The sequence below is a fragment of the Thamnophis sirtalis genome, unplaced genomic scaffold, assembly GCF_051295495.1.
Source record: "Thamnophis sirtalis isolate CommonGarterSnake01/CBP01778 unplaced genomic scaffold, rThaSir2_p1.2 scaffold_9, whole genome shotgun sequence".
NCBI lineage: Eukaryota > Metazoa > Chordata > Lepidosauria > Squamata > Natricidae > Thamnophis > Thamnophis sirtalis.
In genome coordinates this window covers 16,256,472-16,279,034 of record NW_028261389.1, presented here as the reverse complement: position 1 = coordinate 16,279,034, position 22,563 = coordinate 16,256,472, and the positions used below count along the sequence as shown (strand labels likewise).

At 37.7% G+C, this 22,563-nt stretch overlaps 1 protein-coding gene across 1 annotated transcript in view; it reads left to right on the top strand.

The window, feature by feature from the left end:
- The window catches only part of LOC148044051 (ELKS/Rab6-interacting/CAST family member 1-like), a 105,088-nt gene that overhangs the window by 61,505 nt on the left and 21,020 nt on the right, over positions 1-22,563 (top strand). The window contains exons 14-16 of the mRNA XM_087722922.1: positions 4,327-4,462; positions 7,623-7,754; positions 16,991-17,151. Of these exons, the coding sequence (XP_087579048.1) occupies positions 4,327-4,462; positions 7,623-7,754; positions 16,991-17,151 (429 nt within the window). The remainder of the gene's footprint in view (positions 1-4,326; positions 4,463-7,622; positions 7,755-16,990; positions 17,152-22,563) is intronic.

Sequence of the window (22,563 nt, the reverse complement as noted above, 5' to 3'; positions counted from 1 at the left end):
GTTCAAGGCAAAATGGTATAAGCCTGAAAAGAATACACATTGTTTCCAATAATGAACTGTTCTGGAGCAGAAAATTTTAAAGTAAAAGCTGTAATTTCCCACCGTTCCTCAGTTGATGTTCACCAAACTTTATCCGGTTGCAAGATTTCCCATGCCTGTTAAACCTGATTTGGCTGCAAAGCTATCCAGTGTCGAAGTGTGGTCTTTAAATGTGGACAGTGTTCAGGAAGAACACATTTCAGTAATCACTTTTGTGCTGCCAGCCCCATTAGGAATGCTAAGCCAGCAACCAGCTGTAGCACTCCTGCTCTGGGCCCTTCCAGACCATGAGCTTCCTCCACCCAATTCTTGAGGGTTCCACCACAAAACCGCGGAGGACAAAATCGCGCTCGACGAAAGCGCGCATTTGACGTCATCACAGTGCGACGAAAACATCGCGCTGTGATCGAAAAATGTAAAAATAAAGTGAAAAACTTACCCTAACCCCCCCAAACCTAACCCTTAACCTAACCCTAAATCTAACCCTAAACGTAACCCTTAACCTAACACTAAACCTAACGCTAACCCTTAACCTAACGCTAAACGTAACCCTAACACTCTAACCCTAACCCTTAACCTAACCCTAAACCTAAACCTAACCCTTACCTTTATGTGAATCGGCTTGCTTTAATTTTAATTTTATTTCAATTTTTAATTTTTTTCGTCGCGCTGTGATGACGTCAAATGCGCGCTTTCGTCGAGCACGATTTTGTCCTCCGCGGTTTTGACGGGTCACGATTCTTGAGAACATTGCATCTGAAAATAGAGCATAAACAGACAGGCATAATAAGAATGTTTGGCCATACCAAGAAATGGTGGGAACTAACGGGAATTGTTAGGATTTACCACGATCAGGATTATACTCAGAAGAGTGTAAAGTCTCCTGGTATTTCAGAAGCAGTCTAGAGAAGTTTCTGGTCCATTAAGGCCTCTGACTGTCCAATCTGTTTGTAGAACCTTTCTGAAACTTGACTGGATTGTTTCTGGTTTTCTCGCTTACTTGCTCCTTTAGATGCTGCCGTTTAAGTAAGGTTGTTTTTGTTTGAATAAAACTTGGACTGAATTCACAGCTTAAAGATAAAGCATCTCCTCCTCCTCCTCTTCTTCTTCCTCCTCCTCCTCTTCCTTCTTCTTCTTCCATATCCATCATTGGACGCTGGCAATCATGTTGGCAATCCTATTTTTATCAACAGCCACATGAAAAAGTGCTGCTGAGTTTTGTCTAAACCAAGCCCTTAGGTTTTGAAGCCATGATGTTCTTCTTCTGCCTGGACCTCATTTGCCTTTCAATCTTTCCCTGGAGGATTAAGTGAAGGATGCCGTATTTTTCTGCTTGTCGCATCACCTGTCCAAAATACTCTTAATGTTTGCTTTTTAATGGCTTTGATGATTTCCCTTTGCTTTCCCAGGTGGCTTATCACCTCATTTGTGATTTTGTCAGCCCATCTTATACGTAACAGCCACATTTCAAATGCTTCTAGTTTCTTCCAGTGATTTTCTGTCAGAGACCAACTCTCCACTCCGTAGAGCAGGATAGAAAAGATGTAACATCTGACAAGCCTGATTTTCAGTCTTATGCTTATGCCGTGACTGCAGAAGAACTTTTTCATTTTGAAGAATGCTGTTCGAGCTTTCTCTATCCTTGTCTTTACTTCACTGATCATGTCTCAGCTTTCATGTAACTTAAAGTTGAGGTACATGGTTCTTTCAACTTTTTCTAGTGATATTCCTTCCGAATTTATCAGTGATAAATTAATGGGTAGTTTGCTGACGACCATGATCTTGGTTTTTGAGGTGTTAAGCTTCAAGCCATATTTTTCAGATATTATCAGATAAAGATAAACCTTATAAAATTTTAATATGACTGTAGCCCAGATAAGAGCTGCTTGTGAGGCCAGCACATCCAGGCATCATAGGCTGCCTTATTTATAAGTTCTCCTCTTTTACAAGTGAGTGCTTCAGTGCCTCTCTACGTTCTCATATTTAACTCATCAAAATGGTGAATAGCTACCACACTACCATAGCAGTGTAGATCAGATTCCTGGACAGAAAGTTCTGGTAGTGGAGACTAATTCCAGTTCAGGTGCTGAACCAGATGGAGAAAGCTTGATGGCATTGCCTAACCCTCATTTAAAGAATGTCCCTCAGGCTAGGTCACAAGCATTTGCTGTCTTGGAAAACTGCCTTTTTAATTTTGGTGGCCAGTTGAGCTAGCATATTATTCAATGTACAGTCTATGTCATGCATGAAGGCAAGCTAATTTTGCCTCCTGAGATCTCATTTCTACCACAGACTGTCTCTCTTTCATCTGAGCCAGGACATTCCACCCACATACAGACACACATCCTATAGCTTGGAGCAATATTTGCACTCTCTTGATGCCTTTAGAGCAGTGGCCTTTTGCTGAATAATTACCAGTTGTGGGAGAGATCAGTTCCTGTTTTGGGGACAAGAGTTATCATTGTAGCAGTTCTTAAAAGAGTTGTAACCACCGTAAGGATTTGCTGTGATCTAGAAAATTAGCAGTGTCCAACTCACATTAAGAGAGATGTTTAGACACAGCTGTGACAACCCTCTGGATTTCCTTCAGTACAATCTTTGCCAAAATTGTTAAGCATGTACTTGGTCACAATATCCAAGCACTATGGATGTCCGGAGAGATGTGGCATTTGGGAGAAGGATCTTTTCTTCTCATACTTTGTGGTCCCTCACCCATCTCCTAGACTAGTGATGGCTAACCTTTTTTTGGCTCCCATGCCAAAAGCGGGGGGAGCGCAGTGGGGTTGTGCATAGGCTTGCCACACCCATAATGCCAAGCGTGCATCCCCCCGCATGCGCATGCACATGCGACCAGTGCCCCCACTTTTGGCACTTTTTTTTTGCCCTCCCCAGGCTCCAGAGGCTTTCTAGGAGCCACTTCCCCCCACTTCCCCCCAGGAAGCCTCTTGAAGGCTCCAGAAAATGAAAAACGGCCCTACAACGAAACCAGAGGTGACTTCCAGTTTGGCCATAGGGCTATTTTTTGCCCTCTGGAGCCTTCAGGGAAGCCTTCTGAAGGCTCCGGAGGGCAAAAAACGCCCCTATGAGCAAACCGCATGTCTGTTCCTGAACTTCCGGTTTGCCCGTAAGGGCCAGTTTTTCGCCCTCCAGAGGCCTCAAGGAAACCTCCGCAGGGCAAAAAACAGCATCAAAAGAAGGCCGAAGTCAGCTGGACAGCGTGCACATGCACTCTGGAGCTGACAGCAATGCGTCGCTGACAAATGGCTCCGCATTCCACCTGTGGCACGTGTGCTATATGTTTGCCATCACAGTCCTAGACAGTTCACTATTTAACCATTCATGAGAATCAACTGGTGAAAGAGTTTGATGGCAGCTAGGAAGATTTCTGAAAAGTGTGCCTAAAGCATGTGGAAGACTCATCAAAATTCCTAAGCTTAGGAATGTTCCAAATGGAGATCTGCACAGCTAGAGAGTCCATTTGTGGGAACTCATAAGTGGCTACTCAAAAGAACCATAATATTAATAAGTAACCAATTTTTCTACACAATTTTACCTTGCTTGGAGTGTTGCTAAGATACAGCTTTCTTCAATGAATAGCTTTCCTAATTAGCATCAGTTTTGAAGTATATTTTAGAGGTTCTGTACAAATGAACCATGGACTCCTTTTTTTCCTTCAAAAAAATTGATAACTAAGTAGGATTTTCTTTTTATTAAATCACCAGTGGTTTTCAAGTAAACTATTAATGTAGTTTTGTAGTAATTCTCAGTGTTTATCATAATGAGGGAAATTATAGCCTTTTTGCATGTTAAACATAATTTCTGGCTTGGAATCTTGAATAGGAATTAATTGTATAATGTGTTCTGTGTGCATGCAGGAGTAATCTGTTTGCGTTCATTGGAATTGCAATCTGGACGGTTGCTGTTTGGTCAAAATCTATAAAAGATGAATTTCCACCCTTCATAGAATTGCAAACAATTGCAAAGTTTGGATTTCAGGGAACAGAATTTGTACGCTCAAATGGGAATTTGAAAAAATCAAATGGTTCTCAGTTATAGGACAATTCCCACATACGTGGTTTATAATCAAACAGAGTGGTAGAAATTATTACACTTAGTTACTTCCAGAAATGAGATTGCAGAAGGAACTGTTACCTAAGTTATTTCTAAAACTTGAAAATCGGGTATTTAATTTATCTGTATTGAGTGTGAAAATTCTCTTACAGTACTTGCTATTTTCAATGTATGTGGGTTGCACAAGTGTTTGACTATTTGATTTCCTGTTTATAGGCAAATTAAAGATCAGAATAAGAAGGTAGCAAATTTAAAGCATAAAGAACAGGTGGAGAAGAAAAAGAGTGCCCAAATGTTGGAAGAAGCAAGGAGGCGGGAAGACAATCTTAATGACAGTTCCCAGCAGTTACAGGTAACATCATATCATATATATGTAATGCATGATCATCTGAATTAAACTGCTTTGCTTTGCTTTGCTTTAAAACTTACTCTGAATGAAGGATTGTTTTATACTTAAAGACATAACTTTGCTCTCATAATATTCTAAGCTTCTGAAAATAATAAATCATTTGGCTTTAGCATTTGAATCTCTCTCTGTCACTCTGTCTGTCTGTCTGTCTCTCTCTCTCTCTTTCTCTCTCTCTCTCTCTCTCTCTCACACACACACACACACACACAGATTATACTGTACAGTAGTCAGTTTTTAGTTCAGCCAATAAACAGCATAGAACAAAAGAGTTAAAAATGCAAAGCATTTCAGGCGACTTCTTTGGTAAAAGAGTAAAATGTTGTGACAAAAAGTAATTTAAGTAAAACTGTGAGTCTAAAATAGAAGTAGAAATAGTAGTAACACTAAAATATTAAATCTAAAGCTACTGCTTCTGATCAAAAGAAAAGCATAAATCTTCTTGGCACAATGAAGTCTTTTTTTTAACTCAGCTAATATTAGAGTCCTTCTAAGTTTGGAAATGGAGAAAAAAATTAAAAATCTGGCAAAACAATAGAAATTGCTTGTTGAGATATTGAGAGATACAAAAACTTCAGTAAATATTATCAGACGTACAGAAGTATCTTTCTAAGCATCCTGACACTCCTTCATTTTACACTTATTCAGTGTATATTTCCTCCCATTCATCACAGAATATTTACAGGTGCTATATTGTGGTAAGCATATACAAAGATGAGTTTATGAATAATAGATGTTGTGTTCCTATGAAATCTAAGTGTGTATCTAACAGTTCCATGGCAAAAATGTAGATCTAATTGCTACTCTAGCAATAATAGTTTAGACTAGCTCAAAATTGGTTGTCCTATATCTAGGCTTACTTCTGACTGGCTCACACCAAATTCAATAAGATTTTAGGCAAAAAATCCAAACCTTTCGCTAGAAACCTAATTTAAAGGATTAATGTATAACCTAGACACATGACTGATTCTTAAGTGATGGTTTATTGGTAGCTAGTTGTTTTGTGATAGCAACAGTTGTCACTTTCATTAATTTTTGAATAGCAGTGTAGGTGTTTTTGTGTGTATATTTCTGAATGTGTAATATACAGAATTTATTTAAACATCAAATTAAATTTTCATCAGATTATATTATAATATTAAGGCCCACCAATTTTATGTGAGACAAAATTGTCAATGTTCTATATATTTCACATTTTTGAAAGTGGGAATTAACCGGATTAATTTTATTTACAAAAATAATTGCTCCTTATCATCAATGCAGAGTACATGGAAATCTGTTACATACAGTAGCTCTGTTCTTTTTATTCCTCATGTTTCTACATAATTATTCAGATGTATTGTACTGGGACAAACAATTCTTTGCAGAATTGAAGATAACAACTAAAGGCACTGAATGTGATTCTGATATAAGGTAGACAACTTAATGAGTATTTTTCCTGCCTATGTAGTCAGAACAAACAGCATACTATAATTTTCTAGGACTGTCTTTTTACAGACTGACTGAGTATAATTCTAAGGCTTTTAGCAGCGTTATAAGAATGTAGTCAACAAAGCTGCAGAAGGCATAAAAGAACTAGTATTCTTGATGCCATACAAGTTGCTCCATGAAGGTCATTTAATTGATCATCTTTGTTGATAGAATATTCTGATACCAACACTTTTTATCCATTAGATCCATGTTGCATTCTGCTCTTGTCTTTCCTAATACACATCCATTAGTAGTAACTAGGAAATGAACAAATCTTTCTACTTCGGTTTCACTTTTTCACTGAATTCTACTTTTCTCCTAGTTTCCCATTTTAAAAAAGAATCAAATAATTATATATAGGAATGCATTTCTTCTAATATTTTGGAATTTTTGTTATATATTCAATTTTGTGTTAATACGTCTATTTTTGCCAGCTAGTTTCTCAAAAGTAATAGCATTTTTATTATTTGCTGTTAAAAGAATTTAAAAACTGATACCAGGATTTAGTTTGCAAAATGAATTCAGATTTGACATCCCATCATTTTCCATTTCCTTTTAATTAAAATCAAGGCTTTATGCTCCACTCTTTTTCATGCAGTGTTTTCCTTCCTATCTTTCCTATCTTAATATTGTGTTTTGAATATGTATATTTCACACAACTAACAATATCACTCTTATGGACATATTGTAGGTATCTTTCATTCAGAAAAGCCTAGCAGACCCTGATATGATTGTGGTAATTACAATGCTGTGTAGGATTCTACAGTTAGGAAATTATCTTGCCATATAATTGGCAGAATCCAAAGTACTTGGTAGATGATCATTTTATCGTAACAGCAAATCAATCCAGTCTTTATTACAATCATTTACATCAGCATAAAGAAGGTATAACAGCTAAGAAAGGCAACTGTTTCTTGTTTACAAGTTCAGAAACAGAAAATGATCCAACATTTGCTATAACGCATTTCAATTTTTCAGATTTGATTAATCATCTCTAGTTGGTTATATTTTCAGGCATTAAATGAATATTTAATGTAACATTTTTATCTGTAAACACATATTTTATTGTGAGAAGATTATTTTCCTAGTCATATAGTACAGGATTTTTCAACTGTTCAACTTATTTTATTCCTTTGTCTTCAGTTTTTCACCTGATTTTTTCAAGTGGATCAATTATCTTTATAGGAAAGGGGTTTGAGAGATCTCAATATTGGGGAGTGTTTTTAAGACAGTTTTTCTTAAGTCATTTACAACATCTCATGCTTCTTCTGGTTTCTTACTTTTGAACTGTCAGGTTGAGGGTATCTGTGAAAAAAGGGTAATGCTTGCTGTATATCTACATCTTCTGCCTACTAACCTGAATTGCATGTGAAGATGTGCTTTTGCACAAAAAACTACCCACCAGTCTCTAGCTGTCTTAACACTAATTGCACTGCTATTGCTCATCTCAGTTTGCTAACTTGTGTCTTGGCTACGGATTTACTCCAGCTCTTCCTTCACTTTACATCTGTGATTTTCTTCTGTATGAAAACATAACTTTGGGGAATTCCATTGCTGAAAATTCCCTCGTGGGTGACCTAGCACTTGGCCTATTTGCTCTAGAAGCTACTTCATCTGGTGTCCTGTCATTTTCCAGGATAGTTTGCATAAGAAGGATGATCGAATTGAGGAGCTAGAAGAAGCACTGAGAGAGAGTGTACAAATAACTGCAGAACGGGAAATGGTATTAGCTCAAGAAGAATCAGCCAGGACACAAGCTGAAAAACAGGTTTGCATGCTTATGGTCAAATGGTATTGATATTTCAGGTTAACATGGATAACACAAGTAAAGGAAATATATTAAATAATGTGACGTATAATTACATTTTTTTCCCCATATATAAATCTTAGGCCTGAAAATAAGCTTTCTCAGTAATGCTATCACATTTCACTACACAAGAAGCAGACACAATCAACTTTGTTATAAGAATGTGTTAATAGGTTCTTCTTGAGCACTGTTAGACTGCGACTTTTATAAATGGCTAACAGCATGGTCTTTGTTTAGGGATGTTATTGTCCAAAATGTTTAAAAGCTTCCAGATTGGCTACTCCTGAACTAAACCACATAAATAATGTTTAAGACTGTATGGTAGAGAGAAGGAACCCAATAAATAAAGTGAAAAATATGACAGGTACAGCTAGCATGACAAATGAAGCAGGGGGAGGGGGAGGAAGGAAGGAAGATGCAGAGGGTCAGACAATTGTTTCAAAAAGTTAGAGTCCGAACCTTTTCTCTTTGCTGCAGTAAAGGCTGAAACCACAATATACCCAAGAACATACAGGTGGAACTCCAAAAATTAGAATATTGTGCAAAAGTTAATTTATTTCAGTAATGCAACTTAAAAAGTGAAACTAATATATGAGATAGACTCATTACATGCAAAGCAAGATAGTTCAAGCCGTGATTTGTCATAATTGTGATGATTATGGCTTACAACTCATGAAAACCCCAAATCCACAATCTCAGAAAATTAGAATATTGTGAAAAGGTGCAATATTCTAGGCTCAAAGTGTCCCACTCTAATCAGCTAATTAAGCCATAACACCTGCAAAGGGTTCCTGAGCCTTTAAATGGTCTCTCAGTCTGGTTCAGTAGGAATCACAATCATGGGAAAGACTGCTGACCTGACAGTTGTGCAGAAAACCATTATTGACACCCTCCCTAAGGAGGGAAAGCCTCAAAAGGTAATTGCAAAAGAAGTTGGATGTTCCCAAAGTGCTGTATTAAAGTACATTAATAGAAAGTTATGTGGAAGGGGAAAGTGTGGAAGAAAAAGGTGCACAAGCAGCAGGGACGACTGCAGCCTGGAGAGGATTGTCAGGAAAAGGCCATTCAAAAGTGTTGGGGGCACTTTTGAATGGCCTGAAGAGGAGCCAGGAGCCACTCCGCAAGGAGTGGACTGAGGCTGGAGTCAGTGCATCAAGAGCCACCACAGACGGATCCTGGACACGGGCTTCAAATGTCGTATTCCTCTTGTCAAGCCGGTCCTGAACAACAAACAACGTCAGAAGCATCTGGGCTAAAGGAAAAACAGACCTGGTCTGTTGCTCAGTGGTCCAAAGTCCTCTTTTCTGATGAGAGCAACTTTTGCATCTCATTTGGAAACCAAGGACCCAGAGTATGGTGGAAGAATGGATAGGCACACACTGCAAGATGCTTCAAGTCCAGTGTGAAGTTTCCACAGTCTGTGTTGATATGGGGAGCCATGTCATCTGCTGGTGTTGGTCCACTGTGCTTCATTAAGTCCAGGGTCAACACAGCCGTCTACCAGGAGATTTTGGAGCACTTCATGCTTTCTTCCATAGACAAGCTTTATGGGGATGCTGACTTCATTTTCCAGCAGGATTTGGCACCTGCCCTGACAAAAGCACCAAAACGTGGTTCAATGACCGTGGGATTACTGTGCCAGCAAACTCGCCTGACCTGAACCCCATAGAGAATCTATGGGGCATTGCCAAGAGAAAGATGAGAGACATGAGACCGAACAATGCAGAAGAGCTGAAGGCCGCTATTGAAGCATCCTGGTCTTCCATAACACCTCAGCAGTGCCACACGCTGATAGCTTCCATGCCACGCCACATTGAGGCAGTAATTGCTACAAAAGGGGCCCAAACCAAGTACTGAGTAACATATGCATGCTTATACTTTTCAGAGCTCCGATATTGTTCTATGTACAATCTTTGTTTTCTTGATTGAATGTAATATTCTAATTTTCTGAGATGGTAGATTTGGGGTTTTCATGAGCTGTAAGCCATAATCATCACAATTACAACAAATCACGGCTTGAACTATCTTGCTTTGCATGTAATGAGTCTATCTCATATATTAGTTTCACCTTTTAAATTGCGTTACTGAAATAAATGAACTTTTGCACAACATTCTAATTTTTCAAGTTTCACTTGTAGTAGATCTTAAGAATGGTTATGAGGTCAGATCCCCTTCATAAATACGTTGTTTGAATATACTTTTTTTCAAAAACTGTAGCTATCAGCTATCAAAATAAATCTCACAAAGGGCATTTTTCCACATATAAATAGAATATTGTATTCAAAGAAGAAATGAGGTTTTTTGCTTTAGTCTTGACCCCCCACCCCCGAAATGAAACTGTAATCCAAAGAGGATGAGGTCAGCAACTTTCCTTGCTAGCAGCTGTGTTTTGGGCCAGCTGCAGTTTTCAGGTCATCTTTGAAAGTAGCGCCCGTGTGGTATCTCTTTGTGTTGCTGAAGTTTTTGCTTGCTATGACATTCACCTGCTGCTCCAGCAGGAGTCATAGGTCCAAGAAGTACCCCTGATCACCCACTGGCTCTTTCTGGGGAAGTTCAACCCCATGAAGAACAAGCGATTAAAGTTCCATGGAATTAGAGAATTTCTGTACTAATGAAAGCCGTTTTATTTCACCAGTTTCCAAGTACTGGTCTGAACTTTCTGCTCATTGCCTCTTTGGCCTGGAGACATGGTATAAAGTTAGGAATCATTGGCATATTGATGCTCCTGAAGCATACTAATGTTAATGAAGCCAAAGCGACAGATGATTTCTTCCAGTAATTTCACGTAGTTGTTAAATAAGGTAGAAGAGAATGAATACCCTGAAATAAGGAGTTGATGTGACCTTTCCTTCCCCGAAAATATGTTTTTCAAGAAGGAATGAATCCTCTACAAACAGTATTTCCAGTCCCCAGCCCATACAGACATTTCAGAACAATACTATGGGCATTTGGTTTGAATGTGCAACATGAAATAGGCATGCATTGGTGCTGTATCCCAATGTTCTTAGAGATATAGTCAGGTCTGTGTGTTTTTATGTGTGTACTGACACATATATCAGTGTATGTATACAACACATACGAATGCAGTTAGGTTTTTTCCTACCAAGGTCATCTATTCCTACTTACAATAGTGTGTGTGTGTGTGTGTAAACAAGTCATTCTGAAGGCCTCTAATAGCTTAGAAATAATGAGCAATTTCCATAAATGATTAGAAAGTGAAGTTTGTGAAGTTAGTGTCCTTCTAAAACTAATCCCACCCTTTCTTGATGCTCAACCCTACAGAAACCTTTGTCCCACAAAGTCCTCAGTTCTTCAGAGCACATGTGAGTGATTTCCCATCATCATCTTATCTAGAGAGGTCCCAAAGAACTGATCTTCTCACTGGTTCCTTGGTCTCTGCTGCAGTCACTGGCCCTGCTTTTATGGAGCCATCTTTAGTTTGACATACATCTTCCAGAAGCCCCTGAAAAACATTTTCTTTAAACGTGATTATTTGTTATCAGTACCTTATTTTTAAAAACAAAACAAAACATGAGAATTTTTGCTATAGAGGATTAGAAAAGAGACACGAAATAATATTTCTGAATAGAATAGAATTCTTTATTGGCCAAGTGTGATTGGAATTTGTCTCTGGTGCAGATGCCCTCTGTGTACATAAAAGAAAAATAAAATAAAATAATTCATCAAGAATCATATGGTACAACACTTAAGGATAGTTCATAGGTTACTAATAAGCAATCAAATCATACTAAAAAACAAATAAAACAATATAAATTATAAAGATGCAAGCAACATGGTTATAGTCATAAGTGGGAAGAGATTGGTACTAAGAAGGATGAGAAGAATAACAGTAGTACAGTCTTAGTGAACTTTTTGACAGTGTTGTGGGAATTAGTTGTTAAGTTCAGTGATGGCATTCGGAGGAAAACTGTCCTTGTGTCTAGTTGTTCTTGTGTGCGGTGCCCTATAGCATCGTTTTGAGGGTAGAAGTTGGAACAATTTATGTCCAGGATGTGAGGGCTCTGTAGATATTTTCACAACCCTCTTTTTGACTTGTGCAGTATACAGGTCCTCAATGGAAGGCAGGTTGAATCAATGGAAGAATGTTGATGTGCATTTAGGACTCTTTTTCTATAAATATAGCCATAAGACGTGAGAGCTCATCTTCTTTGCTTTTCTGGAAAAATGGAGACCTTGTCCACAAAAGACTTTAGCAAATTTATAACTCTTCAGTTTTCTCTTCTCCATGCTATGCTTCTTTAAAAAAGCTCTTGACAGCACATTCAAATTGATATGGTTGACAACACATCAGGAATAACTTAAACAACTGCAACATTTTTCATGAGTTTTGCATCAAAAGTCTAGTTTTTATATTAAAGATTCTTCTACTTACTTTGAATAAGTCACAGTGTAAAATTAGCTGTTTAAAAAATTGCCTTCAAACCTATATTCACTATTTCATTCTTCAGTGTTTAAATCAGTGTTGACCTTTCATCACAGTTCTATTTAAATTTTGTTCATAGATATTTTTTTTAATTATCTTCTGATACAACTCTGTCCCAAAGTTTATCTAACTAAAGTGCTCCCATAGGTTAATCTATTACATATGTTTCCTCTGTCCATCGTGTACTATAGCACTGAGTAAATTCAAATGGTGTTATCAAATTATCATTGATATGTAAATTAATCATCTGATGCAAAAGGGGAGTCTACTGTCTCAGACATGGGTGAATTCTCTGAAGGAGAAGACAGTAAAGAACAGGAAGTGAACAGAGACGTCTAGAGCATTCTTCATATATATTTTTTTGAGATATGTTCCAACAAATTAGGCAGACAGTGAGATTGGAATTAGTTTTTGAGATGTGTTCTGCTGTTTTGGGGGGGTGTTTTTGGTCTTTAAGGCTGTTGGTTTTTTACTGATATTAAATTGATTTAGATCTCTAAATCAAATTTTAGAAGGACTAGTGCAAATTAAGAATAGAAAACCTTTTAAAGCTGTACAATAGCCTTTCGGCTTACCAACAAACCCATAAATCCAGCTATCACCTTCATTTCAAGTTTCTGACTTTCATAGAGGAATTATTTTTATTTAAGTAAATGTTTCAATGCTACAAGTTAAATCAAGCAGCTGCTTCAGTTAAACAGACAGTTTTATTTAAGTAGAGGCCCACATGCAGGGAGAGATAGAAATCTTCTTATTGGTTGTAGTAGTATTTAGTACCAGTTTATTCTCTTTTTCAGTTTTTTTAATCCCTTCTTTTTTCCATTGCTTAACAAGCTGCAACTTCTATTTCTTCTCTTCAGGTCTGGAAAGGTAGATAGATTTGAAGAATGGTTTTTGGTTGTTTTTTTCTGTGATGGAAATATTTTAGGGTATTTTTTCCCCCTGATTCATGCTATAGCTTTGCCACCATATTATGCTATTTGAACAATCACATTGACTCAGGGATGAGATTCAGCCGGTTTGGATTGGTTCAGGTGAACCAGATGCTAATTTTGCATCTGGTTTGTCAAACCGGTAGTTGGAAGGACTCTCTGGCCCCGTCCTGCCCCTCCCAGGAGTCTCCACACACCCCGTTCAAGTCTCCGGAGGGCCTCCGGGGCCAAGGGAGAACATTTTTGCCCTCCCAGAGGCTCAAGGAAAGCCTCCGGAGCCTGGGAAGGGTGAAAATGCCCGCCCCCGGTGGTATAGGAGGCTGAGTAAGCTACATCCCCCACGGCTATGCCCACCCAACAACTAGGCAGAGAACCGATTACTATAATTTTTCAAACCCACCCCTGCATTGAAAATTCTGCACACGGAGAATAAAATTCTCTCTTGTTGAGCTCTTTGATGTAGTTCAGAAAAGAAACCAAAACCATGAGTACTACTAATACTACGTTTATTGTAAGATTACATTAATATAATCTTGGAAAGCTCTTTTTTCCCCATCGCCTGTCTTTCCTTTCCAGAGAACTAGGGAAGGTCCCTTCTGAGATGCTTTCTTCACCACCATTCCTTCTGCAAGCTGAGCTATGTCTTGTCAGACTTGGCTGCGGCTCTTCTTCCTGTCTCCCAAGCCCATTATAGCATGTCTCTTCTTAAATAAAACTCTTAAGAAGTTAGGAAATGTATCTGGTTGAGGTTGCAATAAATATCACATTGAGTCTGTAGGCCCCAAAGATTAGTTTCAGTAGCCAAGTCAAACAATCTGTTTCCAAACAATGAAACATACATTGAAAAAGAGCATCATCTTCCACTCTCAAAAATATTTTCATAATAAAAAGCTTTTTTCAACTTTTCCAGATATTTATACATTTAGCATTTTTTCCCCATAAGAGTCTTTGTCTATCTAAAAAAATTGTTGGATATTTGTGGATTTGCATCGTTAGTTCTGTCCATATGACTTCTACTGGAAGCAGGTAATGATTGACCTTAAAACACATAACTGATATTACAACGTAAACGTGTAGCAGTATATTTTATGTGGATCCAAAGGAATACAATTTTATAATACGGTATTTCAGAATATTCTCAATTTCTGTGTCTTTAGTGGTCCATTTTTATTAAAAAGAGTTTCAACACTTGAATCTTAAATCCAGAAGACTGGATTTTTGAATATATCCAGATACACTTATTACTCCGAAGGAATTGCATTAGATGTTACATAATATTAAGCATATGGAAGAGAGCGTTTGGGAGTTTTTTTGTCAGTTATGCTAAAAGTATCTCATTTCTATATTGCTTCCATGAAGTGTTGGTAACTTGATGTCCTATAGATTAATGTATTTTGCAGGGTTTGTTGAATACTCAATATATGTGGTTTTCCTTTTTAAACCAATGTATAAACATCTTCTACTTCTGCTGTTAACAAATGCTTTATCGTCCAAGAGATAATATTTCAGCATGCTCTGCTTCTTATTGTTGAATAATTGCCATAATCTGAAACTGAGGTTTGTCTACTACCGGGATATGTTAAAGTTTGAGAGATGGCCAGAAGAGAAAACAAATACTTAGCATTGGGCTCTGAGGTTTGCAAATCTTAGTCACTCATAGAACTGTTAGCAATTTTATGGGAAAATATTTTCACCAATGATTTTAAAGAAGAGAGATCTGGCTTGGATAAATTTTATTTTCACTTCTATTATGGTTATAATTATAGTTCCATTCTGAACGGCTCAAGGTTAACTTAGTCTTTCATCCTTCCAAGTTGGGTAAAACGAGGACCCAGATTGTTGGGGGCAATATGCTGGCACTATAAGCCTCTTAGATTATGAATAGGTATGTAAGTCTACTGCTGTATTTTGGGAGGGAGTTGTATTGAATATACTTGGTACTCACATTTTCTTTCCCTTTCCCTGTTACTGCCCCTCAAATCTATTTAAAAAAGAAATCCATCTAGGGCACATTTGGAGGACTACAGGAAGCCCAGAGGAGGCAGGATTTAAGTCAACCATGTTACAGTTATATGTTCTATAGTTTGAGTGTTTTACTGGTATTGTAAGACACCCATAGTTGTGTTTTAAAATGGGTGCCATACAAATCTTTTTAACATTGAATAAATAAATAAGTAAGTAAGTAAGTAAGTAAGTAAATAAATAAATAAATAAATAAATAAATAAATAAATTATTAGCATGTATTCCACCAATGACATGATATTGTTACACCTAGCAATATAATTTGGCAATTCAATTATAAATTTCTGGCTTGCAGATCCAATTTAACTTGCCTTTTCTACCCACTTGTGAGGTTTTTCATGAATGATCCTCCTTTTATTCATTTTCCAGGAAAGTGAGGGCATAGACAAACAAGACAGCTTGAGAGCCGTTGCTTGAGTGCGCTGCAATAATGGTTCTCATTTCATTCCATCTTTGTCTTTCCCAATAGGACAGGGGTGTCAAACTCAAGGCCTGGGGGCCGTATCTTGCCCACAGGTTGCTTAGATATGCCCTGTGGGGCCGCCCTGGAACCAGCAAAGGATCAGCCTGCAGTGCCTTTGTCAGCAAAAACTCAGTTTCTGGAACTCCATTTTCACTGGCAGAGGGTTGCAGGAGCTTGTCGCAGCCAAAAACGGAGCTCGCGGTGGCGGTGGGCAGCACTCCTGAGCTCCATTTTTGCTGGCAGAGATTGGAGGAAGCCGTCACAACTGAAAACTGAGCCCAGGAGCCTATTTTTGCTTGCAGGCGCCCCCAACACGAGTGTTGAGCTGGCCACGCCCACCCTGGTCCCCCGAGGTCAGATATAACCCTGATGTGGCCCTCAATGAAATCGAGTTTGACAACCCTGCAATAGGAGATGGTATTTCACCAGAATTGTTGTGTCACGTTGCTGTCTGCAATGTGATATTAACAAGGAAGAATTCAGGGGTATCTCTGGTTCTATCCTATTGAAATCATCCAGGCTCTAGGAAGAGGCTTGATAAATAAATTTGCCTCTGAGTAAAACTTCTTCCATAACTACCTTTCCTTTATTGGTTTTAGGTTTAGTTAAATAAGGAAGGAGTTGTCTTCTTGTCCTGTTTCTGATTTCTTCAGACTAACATGTGCTAGTATCTTTCTCCTTTAGCAATCTATTCTTCCTTGCAATTTATTTTGAACTTTATCAGATATTCTTTCTTGATGGTCCAGCGAAGTGCAAGATGGTTCAAGAGCTAATAGATCAATAAGATGTCCACTGCCTTTAATCAAACCATGGAGATAAGCAAAATGGAATAGAGTTCCAGCATAAACACAAAACTTTTCAATTAGTTACAGAACAACCTTCACTTCATATTAACTAAATCTTTGCTCTGAGTGAGAAAGATCTATTCAAATATTCTGAATGTGCATAAGAGAATTATTTTAATGTATTTGAGAATGTGCTAGTACAGTTTTGTTGAAATGCTGAAATTAGGAACAGTGGCTTTGTAATTAAAAAATTGTAATGTAACTTTTCTCTACATTTTAATGAAGATAGGGCATAAAAGATTTATTATCAGTGATTATAAATTAAAACCCAATAGTGAATAGACATATGTGTAATAAAGAAGTGCTGCCTGTAATTTATAATAGTATCAATATATGTTATTTTAAGCTAACTGTGTTATTTCAACAGGGATAAGTTGACCATTTGCAATATTTTTGTTCCATCACGCTATAACTCTGGTGAATGGCAAATATTGTTTCATAATCACATACTTTCTCTCTTCTTCCTCTTTATCATTCTTAAATTCCTTAGGTAGAAGAGTTGATGATGGCTATGGAGAAAGTAAAACAAGAACTGGAATCTATGAAAGCAAAGCTGTCCTCTACTCAGCAGTCTCTGGCTGAGAAGGAAACCCATTTAACCAACTTGCGGGCTGAACGGAGGAAGCATTTGGAGGAGGTGCTAGAGATGAAGTATGTCTTTGTTTCTCTTAATATTTCATTCTGATATCTCCTTTAAGGATCATTGGTTAACTCCTGTTCACGTTATTCATTTTAAAAAATTGCTTAAATAGCTGTTGTCTTCAATTGTAATGACCTTTTTATAAGTGGTTATGTATAAACATAGAGGATATCCTGATAGGAATATATTTTTTTCATCCCTGTACCACATGCATTCTTATACATAGATAGTGTTTTTTGAATTAGTCCTTATCTGAAATTTGAAATTACAATAGGTTATTGGGGTGGATGTGTATACATACTATTTTTAGGAGAAAAATATAGTAATTGACTTAGTTATTTTGAAACACTGTACAATTCAAATTAGTCAAATAACACCCAAATATTTAACTTTTTTTTACTTTAAAACCATTTTTTTTGTTTTCATCAGATTGTCTTGATCTTGTGTAGTCATTTTTACCAACATCTTTGCTTTTCATTTATTAATCTTAAAACTTGTTAGTGCACAAAATCTTTCAATTTTTTTATCATAGACTTGATCTCTTTCAGAGGGTCTTGTAAAATCAACTCTAAATCATCAACAAAGACTCTGAATTTCAAAGCCTAATTTTCACTATCTTCTCATCTTGTCTAATATCTATTCAAAATTTCAAGAACCAAAATAAACAAAAAAGGGGACAGAAGACAACCTTGTCTTGTCCCCTTCTGGATAAAACAGGGTTTAGTCAAATCACCATTAAACCCCATTTGATATGTACACTAGTTGATTCCTTGAATAAAATTCTCATTAAAGTCCATATTTTCCAATGCTTTGAAGAGAAATTGCCAGTTCAAATTGTTCATAATTTTCTCTGCATCAGAGATTAGAGCAGTTTGTTTTAATATTCCACGTACTTTATACTCCTCTTTTAATATGCTGTTTGTTCCATGTGGTCGAAAAAACAGAAAAAAACAATTTCTGAAAAACGTGACTAGTGGTTATGTTATAGAGGTATTTTTTTAACATGAGTGTATCTCATTATGTTTTGAATTCCAACATCCCTGAGAATAATCCTTTAGGGGAAAAAATGTGCTATGCTATCTAAATGAGCCATGACAGTTTTGGAAGGAAGACCAACTGCTGAAAATAGGACCAGGTGGTGATTTTAAGGGGCTTGTTCCAGTCAACAATTGCTCAAGATGTTAATGATGTTGAAAAAGGAGATTCTTTCTGTTGTTCATTTCTTAAGATTTTGCTACTACTGTACTCTTGTTTCCATCCCATCTTGAGAGTCAACTCTTCATACCACTGCCACTCTTCCTGAGTTTGTTTACAGAGGGGGTGTTATGAACAGTAAGATGGTGCGGTAAAAATTTGGTTCTCATTCTAAGGCAACCCCAGAAAAATCTAGTACATCAATTCCAGTTGCAGGTTGTGGAGAATAAAACCTGTCTTATATTGTTTTAATTGAGTTAAAAGCTAAATATTTATAGTGGGATGGAGGACCCCCACTCAGGAAGCTCTTTAATCAGAACAGATGTCTGAATTCCAGTCAGCTATACACAACTTTGGAGTCATTTTTCCTCTCGTATTATTAGATTATAAAATGCCTATAGAAATGTTGTTGGGGGGAGAAAAAAAATCTCATGTCCTTTTGGAATGCTACATATGGTGCTGTTGCTGGAAGGCTCAGAGATACATTCTGGATTAGCAGAAGCTTTATTCTTTGTTTAATTTTTGCAAGAAAAAAAAGAGAGTTTTGCATAGGTGTTACTTGTCTGGAACACAGAAACACAGAATGGCATCCACTAACTGAATAATAAGATAGTGCCAAGGACCAGATTTGAAGACTGTAAAACTGGGATTCAGAGCATCTATGGGTGTACCCCATAGCCCTTCTCAGGGTCATTTGAAAGCAGCTGCGTCTTCTCCTGGCCTCCCACAACTGCCTTCCCTTTGAATTCAAATTGCTATGCAGCCCTGTATGTCTGCTAGATATTTTTGTTTGTTTCTAAATATGTCTTCTCTAGCAGCTTGATCATAATATGAAATTCTTACTCAGCTTCATAGGTGGCAAGGAGAGGGTTGAAGGAGTACTGAAAAAGAGAAATGTAATTGTTGCCTAATCCTACTTTTTATGCATCCAAGTGTTAATTATATTACTTGGAGTATACTTTGAGTATATTATATTACTTGGAATAACCTCAGTAAAACTTGAAGCATTGGAGGAGGGATCACACAATTTTGTAGCTCCTGCTCAAACATGTAAATTTAGAATTTGGTCCTCCTGAGCAAATTAATGTTGTGCTATTTTTTTTTCCATTCCCTTCACCTACTTTCTAGCTGAAGGAGGCCTGAACAAGAGTTCAGCTATCACAAGAAGTTTCTCAGATGGAGCCATATTTTCCAAGAGGCAAAGCAGATATCTTTTAATTAATATTTTACTGAGGTTATTAGATCATTAGAAAAAGGAACAGATCCTGAGCGAAAGGCAGATGAAGCAATAATAAATGAATATTATTATTTTACAGGATACAACTTTCTGAAGGGTTAATTATTTTGATGCTAGGTTTAGAAGGGAATCAAAATTGTCCAAGAAAAATTTGATAGTAACCTACATAGGTCACTCTATCATTGGATAGAGTGACAGTGAATCAAACTTACACTACTATTTATATACTGTAAATTGGTAAGGGGTGCGAGTGCCCTGACAATAACATGGCGACGCCCCTTTGACAACACTTCATTTTCAGTAACACAGTAAAGTGTCTCTCAATATTGAGTTAGACTTCTCAGTTTTTAGTATCAACTGAAGATTTATTTTTTTGGCCTAGATTTTGAATGTTTGTTGGCGTGACAGTAACAGCTATGGATGAATTACTGTTCTTGCTTTCTTGCATAATGTTTAACCATCATATGCTTTCATTGTTTTAATTTATTTCTACTCCAGCTTTGAAATTATTATAATGAAAATTTGAGTTATGCGCTTCCTAAATAAGTAAAAAATGGTTCATTTAAAGAAACTGTCTGGCTAATGCTAGCAAAAAAAGTATAAAACGCAAATGACGCATGTTCAGAGCCAAGACATTTGGCGTTTGAACTCTTCAGTAACGTTCCATAGAATGTGGATTAATTTCTTCTGTCTGATCCAAAGACCGTAGATCAGAAGAACATTCCACTGTAGGCCAGCTTTCCATTCAGGTTATGTGTGAACTTTTAAGTGCCAGGATCAAAGTTTGCCACTGCTGGTTGCTGTAATCTGGCTTACTAGCTGCTCCAGCATTTCAGTGTAGCTAATGAACTACAACCGGTTGTGCTGTGGTTTGTTGTATCTATCATCCAAAACATGGAATTCTGCGGAGTTTTTTATGTGTGTTTGGAACAGCAAGCCTGGGAGCTGTGCCTGGTTGCAGGAGGGAATAGCGTTTGTGGTTGTAGCCACATAAACCACCAAACTGCATTCCTACATTGAGAAGCAATAATATTCCAGTTTCTGGAGCCTAAAGACAATATTGCTGCCCATTTCAGGTGATACTAATAAAGGAGGACATTTGTAATTCAAGGTTGAAATGAGGGATCCTTGGTGCCCCCTGAGCTTGCTTGTTTTCTTGTATATTACCCAAAGTAGGTAATATCATCAGTGTTACTAAGGAGTGCAGTTTGCTGTCAGTTTATATTATAGTGCCTTGCCTGTCAGTGTTAGTGGGAGTGATCTTAGAAACTTTTTTTATTGGGCTGTTTGCTTCTTTGGCAGTTTTTTGATTGAAGTATTGTTTACTTGATTGCTAGTCTAATGTCAACCTTGGATATCTATGCTGATCTGGGTTGCTGATTGCTGGTGGCAAGATGCTTCGGTCTTTCTGTTCCTTTTGGCGGTGGCTGGATGATAGTGTCTTTTGCATAGTCTATAGATGTTGTTACGTTGCAGTGGCTCAGTGGCTAAGACGCTAAGCTTGTCGATCAGAAAGGTTGGCAGTTTGAATCCCTAGCACTGCGTAACCGAGTGAGCTCCTGTTACTTGTCCCAGCTTCTGCCAACCTAGCAGTTCGAAAGCATGTAAAAATGGAAGTGGAAAAATAGGGACCACCTTTGATGGGAAGGTAGCAGCGTTCCATGTGCCTTCAGCGTTTAGTCATGCCAGCCACATGACCACGGAGATGTCTTCAGGCAGCGCTGGCTCTTTGGCTTTGAAATGGAGATAAGCACCGCCCCCTAGAGTTGGAAAGACTAGCACATCTGTGCGAGGAGAACCTTTATCTTATAGATGTTGTTAATGTCCATGTGTCTCTCTTGATGTTTGATTTGTCAGAGTGCCAGGCTTCTAGAAATTCCCTAGCATTTTTGAACTCCACTTGGTCTAGGATGGTCACATTTTCCCAATTGAAACTATTTAAATCAGTCTGTATTGTATGTTGTGAAATCAAATTTCAGGTGAAGTAGCAGAGTGGGCATACAGCACAGCATAACTCATGATTTATGATTTTAATTTGAAATATCAATGGATATGTGCTGCCAATCCCCTATTAATGAACCTCTGCCTTTGATCTCAGTAGAAACCAATTTATTTTCATAAATATTATACAAACATGCATTTTTAGGTCATTCACAATATGTTCTTCTAATAGTGCTTCCAATACAGGTTTCAATTTTTGTTTGTCTTTTACTTGAGAACCTTTGATTGGTTCTGGCATCTTAAGCTACTTCAAGATTTTTTAAAAGAAGTGAGATGCAGATGTTGTAAATACATACATAAAAATTGCCAGAATTGTTTCCAACGCTTTTACAGAATCTTATCATAAAACACTGCAAATGCAGAAGATTATGTTACTTATTCCAGATGTTGTTGTTTTTTATAGACACTTTCACAAAAGAGATCTAAATGCAGTATTATTTTTGTTTCTTTTATGAAGTCTGAAAATTTATGCACAGGCCTTCAGGTATCCTTGAGAGAACCTACTGTTGGAAGAAATGTCCATCTGGGTTCAGTTCCAAGTGGAGAAAATGACACTGGATTCATGGAAGTTGCTTGGAAAGATGGTTTTTAATGGTGGACAGGACCACATGGTTTGAGGTCCTGGGGGAAAAAGGGGGATCACATGCCTTGAAGATCTTGAGGAAAAAAAGGAAAGAGATGCTGAGAGAGCCTGAATTTTATACCCTCTTTTGGGCCCCGCCTTGGAGCTTCCTGTTCCTTTGTAAGAAATGTATTCTGATTGGTGGTCAGACTCCCAGGGAGTGGGGGCCTTAGCTAACTTTGTAAGCTGTCTGTCTCCCAGGCTTGGTTGAGCATTGCTGGGTGATGTAATCTTCTCGGGTGCCATGTGGTGAGATGAGTAGAAGGCTAATCCTATCATGCCCTCAGGGTCATGTCTTAACCGCATCACCCTGGAGCTGGGGGGGGGGGGCAGGGAGCTGCAAGAAGCCGCTTAGTTATTAAAAACATG